Source organism: Thyridium curvatum (genome assembly GCF_004353045.1).
Source record: "Thyridium curvatum strain D216 chromosome Unknown NODE_58_length_281357_cov_77.750052, whole genome shotgun sequence".
In the NCBI taxonomy this organism is placed as follows: domain Eukaryota; kingdom Fungi; phylum Ascomycota; class Sordariomycetes; order Thyridiales; family Thyridiaceae; genus Thyridium; species Thyridium curvatum.
In genome coordinates, this window is record NW_022156813.1 from 94,906 (window position 1) to 108,590 (window position 13,685).

Here is a 13,685-nt window from a genome sequence, read left to right on the forward strand (position 1 = left end):
GTTTGGTGGAGTGAGAGGTGTCATCTTCAATCCTTTGCTTCTCGATTTCTTTGACATGTCTCGAGTTCGCAGTGACATAGCTCCCGCAAATGGCCAAAAAGACGGGACGGGCCCGGAGAGGTATCATCTCGAGCTGCGAGACGGAACTCTGAGGGACAAGTCTTGGTGGGTCAATTAGTAGCCAGGATACATCATTTCTTAGCGACACGCTCGAGAACTACAAGGATTATAAGACCCAACGCTATCCAAAATTGTTAGCAACATGGGTATCCATCTTGCACTAGTCCAGCGTCCTCCTTGCCCCAAGAGATACCTACCTAGGTGCCTCCACACCACTCTCTGCGACCGGTCAGTGGCATCATAGCGTTCCCCACCCCTGCACCTCGCGCTCTGATCCTGGAAAACCTGCGACATCGTCTGAAAAGATAGCTCCTTCGTTTGAGAATCCTCTGTTCGCCTTTATCAGCACTCGCTGCGCTGTTCTCTTGGTCGTCCGGGAATCGCCTTCTCGACAACCACTCTCCTCGCTCTCATCCACGATTGCTGTATCGCACCATCCATTGTGCTCGACCAGTTGGCGCTCTCGATAAGCAGCATACGAAGATCGCCCGCGTCATCTGCCACCAAGCTGGCGCCGAGCCTTCCCACGCCATGGAAGGTAGTAACGGTTCGGCCAAAGGGGCCCGGAATCCCCAGGCGATGAATGGCTTGGATGGCGTCAGCGGAAACAAGGCCTCGATCAACGGCCGCGCCGTCGTCCCTCGAAGGAGACCGGTGCCAAAGCGTCGGAGCTTCGTCGCGAGCAGTCTCAGTGTTGTTGCAAGGTATGTCGATGCTAGCCCGACGCCATGACCTTATCCCCGTGTTTCCCATCTTTATTTGGCCCGGTGCACTACTGACTGTCTCCGTCTTTCATAGACTGCTGGCATGGTACTCCATCTTGACCATCCTGTTTCGATGTCCCGCCAGCCTTGACGCCTGCGATCGGTCGTCGCCTCATATCTGCAAGCCATACTTTCAGTTGAAGAACACCCTAGCACCGCACGTGGAGCCCTACTACGACTCCCACGCAAGGCCTTACGTAGAGGCTGCCCGCCCTTACTACGACGCAGTTGACCGTACGGTACTGACGCCGGCATGGGGGTATGCTGCAAAGTACGGAGCCCCTCGAGTCGCCCAGGCCCAAGCCATCGGTCAAGCCCAGTGGGAGAAAACGGTCCAGCCCCAGGTAGTCAAGTACCAGGCTCTTGTCAAGTCGAAATACGACGAGGCGCTCGCTCCCCACGTCGACCGTCTCACCACCACCCTCGGACCGTACTACGATATCGCACGTACCAATGCTCTGCAGACATATCACGAACTTCTCCTGCCCACCTATGAGTTCATCGAGCCCTACGCTCTCCAAAGCTACGGTGCGGCCTCGGCTTTTACAACTGGAACCGCCATTCCTGCTGCTGTCTGGGCCTGGAATAAGACGTATGTCTTCTTGGATGGAACTGTCTGGCCGCAGTTGAGAGTCATCTACGTTGAGAACGTCGAGCCACAGCTCGTCAAGATCGGACAGCGTTTAGGCAGATACCATGGGAACGCGACACAAAAGCACATCGTTGAGCCAGCAGCTAGGTAAGTACCTCGTATACATACATCATCACGCTGATTCTTCGAACGCTGACCAGACATGGTCCACTTAGCATTGCTAGTAAAGCGTCATCCTCATTTACGAAACCAGCACCCACAAGCGTCGTGTCCAGTATTAGCTCCATCGTGGAGGAAAATGTGCAGTCTGCTTCTTCCGAAGTGGCTGCAGATGCTTCCACCCCATCCGAAGCAGCCACGACGATGGAACCAGCCAAGCCGAGGTCTTCCGCTCAACCAGTCCCGGGACCGGAGGAACCTGAGGCTGGTGAAAGCGATATACGCAAGACCGCGCGAGAGACAGTAGCCGAAGATCTAAAGGCCTGGCAGGAGAAATACGCCAAGGCAGCCGACGAAGGCGCCGCCGAGATTGAGAGCCGGGTCGAGGAGATCGCCAAGCGCGTGGTCCGTCGCCAGGCTCGGACCACCGGGAAATCCCTACTTGAAGATCTGCAACAATCTATGGTAACAGAATTAGCCGCCCTACGCCAGGACATCCAGACAATCGTCGCCGAGTCTCAGAGCGAGGATGCTTCCACCCAGGCCGCGGAAGACAAAGTGCTGGCCGCAGTACGTCGCGCGGGGAAGGAGGTTAAGGAGAGAGCCCAAGCCGTTCGAACTTGGAGAGAAAAATACGACGCTGAGCTTCAGGCATCTGTCACCAAGGCCGCAGAGACCCATTTCAAGATCCTGGACTCCATCAAGGATCTAGCTCTTCAGAAAATCGGCATGAAGTGGGCTTGGATGGACGGAATCACCTACAAAGACTGGGCAAAATATCACCAGCTTAAGGACCGATTCGATGAGTGGGAGAAGGACCTCGAGCAGCTCATTGTGACTCATCCGGCTCTTGAGCAAGCGCAAAATGAAGGCCAGTCGATCGAGGACAAGGCGATGGAACTCGCGCAGTCTGCCGTCAAGGAACTTGCCAGGCTGAAGCAAGTCGCAGGCTGGAAACTCGCAGCCAATGATGGGACCGACGAGTTTGACAGTGACCTGATGAAAGCTGCAGCCGAAACAGCCCAAAAGGTCAAGGACATGGCCAAAGCTTCTCAAGCTGATGCGCAGAAGTCAGCTGAGGCTGTCATGGACGATATTGCCGGATCCGTCTCATCAGCCAGCCATGTCGCCAGCGAAGCTGTGTCTGAAGCACTGCCTGTCGATGACATCGAAACGGCCACCTCTGTTGTCGAGTCAATCGTGTCTGAGGCTCACGATGGCGCCTCATCCTTTATTCTTGAGACTCCGGCTGCCAGCGCTCAGAGCTTCGCGGGTGAGGCAACTTCTAGCGCTATCGAGGTCTCCAGTGAGCTGTCGAGCGTCACAAATGAGGTGAAGTCGGCATTTGCAGACGAGGAAAACTCCGATTCTCCTTCTTCCGCCGAGAGCTCTGAGCCAGCAGATGAGCCCCTTGTGGCTTCAGCCATCATTCTCGAAGAGACCCCAGTCATTGCGGGCAACACGACTGAAGCAACAGATGTCGACGGTGAGGCCGTTCCAATACACCTCCCCGTCGATGATGTTGCGGAGCCCCAGGTTGTAATTGCCGCATCGTTTGAGTCGACCTCGGCCGCAACCCCGGACCCTGCCTCCTCGACAACGACTGTCAAGTCTGCTCTCTTTGGAGCCGCGGCTCAGGAAGTTCCAAGCCGCGTGCCTATTCTCGACGACGACAGCCTAGATGACGCTGCCAGCATGATCTCATCGATGCAGTCAGATATTCCGCGCACAATCTCATCCGCAGCTCAGTCGGCTTACTCGGTAGCCATGTCACGGGCTGCGGTGCAATACTCGCAAGCTGTTTCCCTCGTTTCAGCTCAGATCAAGGGCACGCCCAAACCTGCTCACGAGCAACTCTTGTCGTCTGTCACGTCTGCCTACAGCCAAGCCATGGCATCGGCCAGCTCTCGGCTGAATGACGCTCTCAACGCCGCCGAAAATCTTTACGGTTCAGCCAGTGCTAAGATAGCCCCTACGACAACCCCTGCCCCTTTGGTTGACTGGGCACGAGTTGAGGCTATTGCCGCCGAGCGCCTTAATCACGGCCGTTCATGGGCGGAAGAGCAGTACGAAAGTGCCAAAGTTGCTGTCGGACTCGCCACGCCCACCCCAACCTCGCCTGTTGAAAAGGTTCTGGAGAATGCGCGATACAATTATTATGCCGGCTTGGGTATGGCTCATGCACGGTATTCCGAGTTCATGTCTGCAGCATCGTCGGCATTCAGCTCTCTGACGGCCACACCTACGCCAACCGATCTAGCCGGCACTGCATCGTCTGTAGCCTCGGTCGCGAGCAAGTCCGCTGCCTCAGTAGCCTCGGTCGCCAGCGAGAACGCCTCCTCTATCGCAGCCGCGGCTGGCTCGCATGCATCTTCCGTCGCATCTGCTGCCAGTGACGGTGCTTCGTCAGTGGTCTCTGCCGCCGGCTCCCATGCGTCCTCGGCCGCTTCGGTGGTTGGCGAGAACGTTTCGTCTGCGGCGGCCGCCGGGTACGAGAATGTCGCATCAGCCGCGGGGGTTGCGGGCGACTTCCTAGTGGAGAAGTGGGATGATGTACTCAACCAAGTCAGCATGCAGGTCTACGGTGCGCCCACCCCGACGCCTTGGTACGAGAGTGTTCTCCGCGCTGCTGGCGAGTATGCCGCGGCGGCAACAGAGGCTGCCGGGGAGGGAGCCTCTTCCGTGACCAGCGCCGCCGGCAGTTACGCGACAGCCGACTCCGAGGAAGCAGCCAAACAGTACACTGCCGTCAGCAGCCTCGTATCGGAGCTCTTGGTCGGGAAGGAACCCTCCTTCACCGAGAGCGTTTATTCGCGCCTCAGCGCCGCGTACACCAGCGGTGCTTCGTCCGCTGCTAGCGTCGCCAGTGCAGCGGCGGCCACCGCTGCGTCAGTGGGCAGCGAGGCTACTGAGGCGGTCAAGGATACCGCAGAGAGGATCCGGGACGAACTGTAACAACCATCATCGGGTGAGGATCGGATATGAGGACGAATGTGGGCCACGAGCGGACCCACCAGCAGGAGGATGGACGGGAATGAAGAATGCATTGATGCACAGTGCACACGCAGCGTTTGCTATTGGAAGTCACGAGCAGGGGCGGCGAGGAGCGCAAGCCGGGAAGAAGGAAAGGAAAGGCAAGGGGAAAAGCAGGAAGACAACCCGTACGGCTAGTCGTTTTCAGTCTTTCCTTTCCCATGTACCTGTATGTTAGTATATACCCTGACATAATGGCAACCTCTGCGGTTGTCGGCCCCTGTTTTCTGTTTCTTTTCTTGAACACATCTTGTACACATTAGCGAGGTTCGGATTTGGAGGACGGTTCCGGGGTTATCCCACCTTTTGTCCATTAGCTGCACCACGAAATCGACACGACACATCTACATAAATCCAGCACAATGAAATAATGCCTGCCATCTTACCTGGGAGTCTTTCAATGTACATACTTGGCGGCCGAGTGTCTTAAAAGACCTCAGCGTGGACCAATGTCGTCGATGCTGCCGTGGTCCTCTCCCACGTGATCAACTTCACCATCTCATCTCCTGATTACCAATGCAGTAGGCACCCAAATAACGAAATGCTAGCGCGCCCATGGTGTTGGCCAGGTCCCTGTAATGCCAGGCCATGTGGCGCTTGCGTCCAGCACTTCGCCATCTCCAGGCCGTCGATTCGGGCACACGGTGGGTCCTTCCAGGTTCTCTCCACATTGGAGCAATCCCATCGCCCGCCAAGTCCCCCTCACAAGCCAAACCTCGCATCATCAAGCCAGAGCAGCCAGGCAACAGCATTTCAACCCCAACCCAACCAATCGCCTGGTCTCCTGCGTATCGCATCTCTCCTGTCCAGTCCTGGGTTCATCGAAAATTTGCTCAATCGCCAATCAGAGAGACTGCCAGCGGGAGACTCTCCACTGGCAAGGCAAAGGCTGTCGACCCATCTGTGATCTTGATGCCAGACTCACAGCGACAGGCATCCAGATAGCGCTCCCGGCAGCAACCCGGCCAAGTGACCTGGCAAGCGATGGTCATATGAGGAGACCCGAGACAAGAGGATTCGCTCCTTTCGCATCTCGCTTTTGCTGTCGCACCGCACTCCCTGGTACTGGGCCGCTGCAAACTTTGTGGCCTGCGCCGGGCCCGGACGTTTGTTTGCTCACGTTAACCTGCTGCCTGCGTATCGCGAAGAGCGCTAGTTCAGGCTTCATCAACGGATCTTCTGCCTCTCTTTTCATTTCACCCGGAAACACCAACTTGGACATTAACCTCTTCGTCAATTCGATCTTTCTTGCTGTTACGCCCATGGTTCTCCATTGCTCCAATATCCCGTCCCATCCTCTCTAAATCACCCCCACTGTGAAGGCCGTCCGCGTTTGGGCCCGTTGCCGGTCTTCTCCGCCTTGCAATGGAGTCCTATGGCTTGCCCATGGGCGGCTTTCAGCTGCCCTTCCAGCGCCGCCTCAGCAGGCTCTACAATGACACGAAGAAATCGTCCGACTTTGTGAAGGACACGGTGCAAAATGAAGAGGATCCCGAGATCAAAGCCATGCACCGCAAGCTGCGCATCCAAAAAGACCGCCTCGTCACATGGGGTCTCGAGTGGTCCGACCCCAGCCAGTCGGCCGAGGTGCTTATTGATTCTTCTCTGTCCAAAGCCGGCCTGAGTGAAGTCGTCGGCAGCATCATGTCCACGATCAAAGACATACTCGCCGAGGCCGAGCCCTTGTGGTTGAGCTCCAAGCGGTTTGTCGGCGAGACAGATGCTCCGAAATCTGCTGGCGATAAGAAGATGCCCATCGTGACCTGGGACAAGGGCCGCTTTGAAGACTTGGTTAGGGACCTGACGACCTCGATTGACACTCTGTATGACTTGTCCAGGACGCGTTCCTCGGCAACATCACAAGCAGCTCGGTCCAAGCTTTACAAATCCGGCTCATCGATGGAAGACCTGCGGCCTTTTGAGTCGTCGAGGATGCAAACACCCCAGCACATCGATCCGCAGACACTGACCCACCTTCAGTCCATGCAGGCCGAGCCCATGACCGAATCCGCATCGACTCACAAGCTTCGCGACATTGTCTTCATGAGCAAGCAAGCGTATTCCGGTCTCACACCCACCGGCACAACCCGACAGCCGTACTCGCCACTGCTCCTGGAATACGCTCCCTTCGACCCGATCTACTCTACTACCGGTATCATGCCGTCCATGACAAGGTTCGAGAAACTTTCGGCAGGTCTTCAGACGGAACCGCAACGATCGCCGGGCTCATGGACCGGCCTGCCCAGGCTGCTCGGCTATTTCGAGGATATGGAACATTCGCGGTTGGGTCTTGTCTACCAGTTTCCCCTCAACTTTAACCCGGTATCTTTCGAGAACTTGACACAAAATCCGTTGTACAATCTCTGCTCTCTCTCCGATCTGCTGGCGAAACCGGACTTTGAACCAAAGCTCGAGGCCAAGTTCCGCCTAGCATACAACCTCGCCAATACGGTATTCGACATGCATGCGCGGGGCATCACTCACGGAAACCTGATTGACACCAACATATCATTTTGCAATACGACTGGGACAGAGCCCGGCCTGAGTTCCGGCGAGGTAGACATCCGAAGACCTCTCATATCAGCGTTTGACCTTTTCCCCGACTCGCTCCTGCATGACCCCTCGGTAGGAACGCTGGTCTCGCTTTACCGCCACCCACTCGACCCGAGGACTGCGGCGCAATCCGGACAGACCCCTGTCGTCGTCAATGCCGATCCGAAAGTATTTGACCTGTATTCCCTGGCAATGCTCCTACTCTCCATTGGCCTGTGGACGAACCTTGAGAACTTAGTCACGCATCCAACATCAACTTCGATCCCAGAGTCCGTCCTTGAGCAACTCGCCATTCGCTGCGGCACGCTTTATACCAAAGCAGTCCAGACGTGCTGGACAGCCATTGACAAGGAGCTTGCAGGACGGGTGACGGGAGATACCCTCCTAGCTCGCGTTCAGGTTAAAGCCAGCAGGTTTCTCGAGGCATGCTGCATTTTGGATGGCGTCAGCGGTCTGGAGGAGCGACTTAGCGATGACTTAGGTGACGACTCTATCACTTCACGTCTAGCGACATCCACACCCCAGCAGCAAGGCGGAAGCTCGTCAAAGGATCTTGAGGCCATGAGACAGTCAATTGAAGACACTTTCCTCTCGGCCTCTGAACGAGCAACCCCAGTGGCTGAGACCAGGAGACCTATCCAAACAACTCCGATCAGCTCTACACGTATGTTTACGATGCATCTAATCTCTTATTTCTTATTCCATCACATCATCTAACCATTTATCTAGCTGTAGCTTCGCCAATCCTCAAAGAGAAGTCTCCGATCACTTCTGCAAAAATGCGACTCTACACGCACGTGTCTCTGCCCAAGGAGACCGTCGACCAATGGAACACCATGCTCATGCCTCAGATTAATCAGGCACTTCGCCAGTTCTATCGCAAGCATGCTGAATCTGTCGAGATATCCCTCGAGTCTATCGGAAAGACCCCCAGGGACACGCAACCTACCGTTTTGATCGTGTGCACATCGGTTTCGAAGGTGAGAAACATCCTGAGACGGAAGCTTGGCGACCTATTCGACGGAACCACTGGTTTTGCCTTGAAAGTCTGCAGAGGACAAGTGTTGCGATCGCGCAATCGTGGCATCCCGCGCAGCATGGCCAAAGAGGACCAGTCAGACGCGATCGCCGCGAACAGAGACTTTCAGGAGCGGCCTCGCAATGGCGCCAGTATTGGAGCGTGGATTGGTGACCGGCATCTACCGCCCGTTAGTCTTGGGGGTCTCATCATGGTCGATGACAAGCCTTACGGGATGACAGTGCATCATATGCTCGATGATCCCGAGGCAGACGAGAGCACACTCACTGAGGACCGTCCCGTCCCCGTCCTTCGCAGCAGCGCCGCATCGCAGGAGATACAGCAGCTGAATGAGTCTTTGGCCGAATGGTACGCCAATTTACCGTATGATCCATCTTGCCCAACCAGCGCCAGCAGCAGCGACGACGATTGTGCCTGCGAGTTTTCAGACACCGATACAGACGACTACTCTGAATCGGCAATCACAAGCGAGCCCTCAGAGAGCGGCGACGAGTACGACGGGCATGATGAGTACGGGGAGCCTGGGGATATCCCCGGTATCGAACCGGGATGTGGAGACGGATATGTCGTCACCCAGCCAGCTCTGGACGATGTTCAAGAGGGGTTCTACCCGAGCCCGGAGAACCAGAATGAAGACCATCTTGACACGTTCAGCCTCGGCGACGTCTATGCGTCAAGCGGCATCCGCCGACGCAGCGATGACAGCGGCTTGATCCACGAGATTGACTGGGCCCTTTTCCAGTTCCACAACGAGCGCCTACCTCATGAAAACTCGATCCCACACGTCCCGATCCTTGCCCAGGACTCCTCGCGCAAAGGTGCCAAGGGTCGGAAGGCGGAGGCTCAGCAGCGGACGGCCATGTACCACCTCGCGGGCAACGAAGTCCACCCCATCGACGTCGCCCCGACGTCGGCGCTGCCCGGTCTAGAGGTAGAGTGCATCGCGCGCACCTCGGGGATGCAGACGGGTCTCGTCCTTCCGACCATCGTCTCAGTCAAGATCTACGGCCGCGCGTCCCCGAGCCACACGTACCAGGTGACGGGGACCAAGCCGCTCTACAACCCGCACCACACGCAGGGCCGGCGGCCGATGCCGATGGGCATCCCGGGCGATAGCGGCGCCTGGCTCGTCGAGCGCGCCAACGGCCGCCTGTGCGGACACGTGCTGGCCTGGTCGGAGCGCAAAAAGGTGGCGTACATCTGCCCCATGGACGTGCTGCTGCTCGACATTGCCGAGACGCTCGGCGCGGCGGAGGTCAGGCTTCCCGGCGGAGAGGCCATTGTCAAGATCCAGGACCAGTCGAGGGAGGGCCACGTAGTGTACGAGGACGAGAGACATCACGGGCTGCCGTCGCCGCTCGACAGACAGCGGGTTGCCGATGAGGGCTACCATGAAGATATCGAGGTCGGGGATGAGGACGAAGGGCAGAAATTTGCGCAGGGAGGCCAGTCCCCGCCGCTGGATGTACAGCGGTCTGCCCCCTGTCGGGGCACGTCGCCCATCGCAGATATTGATTTGGCGAGAGAGATGGGCAAGATGCGCCTTGGCGGCAGTGGCGTTCCGGTGACTTCGTAGTAGTTCATGTAGCTTAACAATACCCTTTTCAATAAATAGTTCACAGTGCCTTTTCATCGCGTTGAATGGAATAACTACAATGTCTCTGGTTCACTCTGTTCTATTAACGGAGTTCTCTCCTAATCTGTAGGTGATCCCAATACCTAAACTTTTCCGCCGTTGAGATAATCTATTCCACTTCCTTTAGGCTCGTTTGTGCTACCAAAAACATATCAATGAAGATGACAAAGGTGGCCCCCAGCAATTCATTAAGAATAGCATGCTTCCCTCCCGTCGAACTTCAAGTCATCGAGTAAGCCATCCCGTAGCCCAAGGCAAAGGCGATAAGTGGGAGGACCCAGAGTCTGGCGGTAACCGCTTGTCAGTACTCGCGGAAACAGATCAAGGGGCATTGGAGGTCACTGACTGAGTGTATATGACGCACTTGCATCGGGCGCTCGAGGGCAATGGTGATGCCGGTATGATGGTCGGCGTGATCTCTCCTTGGACCGTTGTGGCGACGCTGGTCGGCACAACCGCGGGTCTGTCAGGGGTGGTTGCCGGGCTCTGCGTATCCTCCAGCAAGGTGCTCAGTGTCTCCGCGGTGGCCGCCGCGACAGTAGTGATGTTTTCGTGGGCAGCCGACGAGGCTTTGCGCTCTTGATCGAGAGCGCTGACGATAGCCTTACCGCCAAACATGTCCAGACAGTAGCCGTCGTAGAAGAGTGTAGCAGAGGCCACGTCTGAAGCGAGGGACGAGGCGAGGCCTGTCGGGACCGTGGACGCTACCGTGATGCCGTGCCCGCAAGCTGAGAGGACGCAAGCTGAGATACCGAGCTTGATGGCGTGGGGCGCGGATAGACAGACGCAGCTGTTGCTCACGTCATGGTTGGGATCCTCGCAGTGTCCAGGCTTGGCGATCAGGGGAGGGGACAGGCAAGTGGAGGCACATGAGGGAACGGGTAGGGTTGGGTCAGGAGAGAACGTGAAGGGGGAGGCGGCTGCCGTTGCGCTGGGCTCGTCACCACCCACCGTAGTGAGAGAAGCGCCTCTCGCCAGGATTGCGTGTTCTCCGGGACGCATGGTGGCCAGATTGACGACGACATTGGCAGCATCGACCAGGTCCTGACCTTCGGCCTGCCTCATTATGATGAAGGTATCGCCAGAGTGATCGGAACCTCCTTGCTTGGAGAGGGCCAGCACAAAGATGATGCAGAGGCAGGCGAGCCAGCTGATCTCCTGGAAGGCGTCAAACATCATCTTTGGTGTTTTGGAGTTGTTCGATGCGAGTGTCTTGGAGGATAGTTAGCTGCTTTCGCCTGTGTGAGAGATAAGTCTCGGTTTCTGAGAAGACAATCCTGGCCGATTGAGGCTGGATTGGTTGGATTTGACCGCGAAGGAATGGGAGCAAGAAAAGGGCGGTTCAGGTTGGGCTGTCTGCTCTGACAACGTGAAGTTTAGTTTGACGGGGCCACAATCACCGCGAGCAAGGCGCCTTCCGTGCTGCGGCGTGATTCATCATGACACGAGTGCCTTCCCTCGACGTCCGTATTGTTGTGCTCGATGAGTTCCTTCCAACCTTGCATCCTCAAATCCCACTTGCCTCCCAGGCAGGAGCGTTTGACAAGAATTGCAAGTTCGAGCGATCCGGGCAGGTTGCACTCGACAGACAGGTTCTCTTGGCACCACCGAAGACTCGATAGAAATGGAAGTAAGTTGGTATTGGGGATATCATCATACCAGGCCCTGTCTATGTACATGATTTTTAGTCTCGCCCCCGGCGCCTCTTGTCCATTACTTCGTCGTACCCTCCCGCACTCTTATTTTTTGCCTACAAAATGAAGGCAGCACCCAAGCAACCCGCAGCAGCAACGACGAGCATGTTGGTGACCGACAGAGAGCTCTCAACAAAGCCTCCGGCACCGTTCTTGCCGGGGCTCGCGCTGGTCTGCGAGGCTGAGCCGCCTGAGGTGGTCGGAGAGCCTCCCTTGCCGCCGGTTCCGGTAGTCGCCGAGGCGTTGCTGCCGCTGCTACCGCCACTGCTGCCACCGGGAGTCACGAGGGCCGACAACTGGGGGTCGCTGTCAAAGGAGACAGAGATGCTGGAGGCGTTGCGGCAGCCAGAGCTGGGGACCTCGCCCTTGCCGCTGACGAACTTGACAATGGAGCACTGTTGAAAGGAAAGAGTTAGCCAAAAATCTACGTTTCTTATGGGTCGAGGGGTGGGGGGCAGCTCGAGTAGCCGAAGTGACTGACCTGATACAGCAGACCATCGGGAGCGTTGGCGACAATGCTGAAGACGCCGTTCTTGCCTACCCACGACTCGGGAGCTGGGATAGCGGGCTCGCAGATCTCGCCGAGTCCGCTCTGGAAGACGATCGGGAACAGCTGTGTCCAGTTACCCGAGGCCTTCTCGTCGAGGGTGGCGCGGAAGAGCCACTTGGCCTGAGGGTGCAGCATCTTGGCGCCGACGGGCTCGCCGCCGACGTGGAACTCGGCAGTGGGCTTGGAGAAGTCTGGAGCGAAGCCGCCACAGGGGCCGGTGCCTTCCTTGTCGTCATCGAAGCCGATGGTCGGCGGGGTCTGGAGGGTGAAGTGGGCATTGGCGACTGTGGAAAACAGCAGCAGAGCGGCGGCAGAGAGCGAGGCGAGCGGTGCCATGGTGACGATATGTACGAGTGAGAGGGGAGAATGATGCTCAGAACCAGGGGGGATTGGTCTCCAGGATGGAATTGGTGTATGAAGCTTGCAAATGCACAGATGAGAAAATGACCACGGAGTGAAGGCTGCAGTGAGAATGACAATGTCTGCGAAATGGACGAGCTATCAAGGTCAGTCCAGGCTGGAGCCGGGATGAGCGCATGAGAAAGCTTTATGGATGGCCGGGTGAAGTGGGTAAGTCGGGTCTAGCTGAGATGTGGTGGAGCTTTCCATAGCCAAGCTTCGAGCTCAACATGGGCCAGTGCCACATCCCAAGCTCCCCTAGGTCGGCCAGGGATCCTAGATGCTACGTAGGCTGTTCTCGTGTCCAGAGAGTAGCATTGAAAGCCCTGCATGTTGGGGACTGAGACTAATTCGTGCTCCGGGCTTCACGAGGATGAAAGGCTGAGCTAAGGGAGATCAACGCCTCCAGGATCACACAGGCCATGGCAGCCAGGTGCTTATGACACTTGCAGGTTTCCGACCGCCAAGAGAGAGAAACACGAGAGAAACACGAGGAAAGGGGTTCTTCTTGCAGAGTACTCCGTACTACTACCTTGCCCTGGGTTAGGTAGTCTACCGGAAGACCGGCAAAGCTAAGCTCACCCAACCCAAGCTGGCCCAGTACGGGTTGATCCAAGTGATTTCCAAGATTTGGGATGACAAGGCAAGGGACGGCGCATAACAAGCGAGCAGCTAGGGTCGAACCGAAACAGGCTCTTTACACATGGCAAAACGGCCTCGTCGTCGCTGTCACTTGTTCTTGGCACGCGCTTGTTCTGGTGATCATGACGATGCAGTCTTCAAGCCCCAACAACGCGGGGAGCACCCGATCCAGCCACAGGTTTCGAACCGGCATGGACCAAGTACCCAGACTACCTAATCCAGGGGTGTCCGGGAATTCCATGTGTCGCCCTAGCACTCCGCCGCGCAGGATATGCGCAAGTTAATCGAATTCATTGAGCATGTTTCTCGTCAGCTGCTGCAGGATTGATGGTGTTACAAGCACAGCCCATGAGTCGGTAGTTTGGCTGGCTCGTCGTCCCAGCTTTGACCCCTCGACCCTCGACCCCTCCATCTCAGCAAACCGATGCGCCGATACGCCGATGCGCCCCCTGTCAGATCTACTTCTTTAGTGCGGAATGTGCGCAAGTTTCCCACCCCATAGCG

At 56.8% G+C, this 13,685-nt stretch overlaps 4 protein-coding genes across 4 annotated transcripts; 2 read left to right on the forward strand and 2 right to left on the reverse strand.

The window, feature by feature from the left end:
- Window positions 1–651: 651 nt before the first annotated feature.
- E0L32_008627 (uncharacterized protein) lies at window positions 652–4,590 on the forward strand (the record flags this gene model as incomplete). The annotated part of the gene is made up of 3 exons (XM_031143502.1): window positions 652–824; window positions 919–1,623; window positions 1,692–4,590. 3 exons carry the CDS (start codon window positions 652–654, stop codon window positions 4,588–4,590), a joined length of 3,777 nt encoding a protein of 1,258 aa, XP_030992119.1.
- A 1,443-nt stretch (window positions 4,591–6,033) lies between these two features.
- On the forward strand, window positions 6,034–9,836 carry E0L32_008628 (uncharacterized protein; the record flags this gene model as incomplete). Its single annotated transcript, XM_031143504.1, has 2 exons — window positions 6,034–7,885; window positions 7,951–9,836. The coding sequence occupies 2 exons, from the start codon at window positions 6,034–6,036 to the stop codon at window positions 9,834–9,836; spliced, it is 3,738 nt and encodes a 1,245-aa protein (XP_030992120.1).
- Window positions 9,837–10,217: 381 nt separating this feature from the next.
- On the reverse strand, window positions 10,218–11,075 carry E0L32_008629 (uncharacterized protein; the record flags this gene model as incomplete). Its single annotated transcript, XM_031143505.1, has 1 exon — window positions 10,218–11,075. One exon carries the CDS (start codon window positions 11,073–11,075, stop codon window positions 10,218–10,220), a length of 858 nt encoding a protein of 285 aa, XP_030992121.1.
- A 571-nt stretch (window positions 11,076–11,646) lies between these two features.
- Window positions 11,647–12,476, reverse strand: E0L32_008630 (uncharacterized protein; the record flags this gene model as incomplete). The annotated part of the gene is made up of 2 exons (XM_031143506.1): window positions 11,647–11,985; window positions 12,072–12,476. 2 exons carry the CDS (start codon window positions 12,474–12,476, stop codon window positions 11,647–11,649), a joined length of 744 nt encoding a protein of 247 aa, XP_030992122.1.
- Window positions 12,477–13,685: the final 1,209 nt, after the last annotated feature.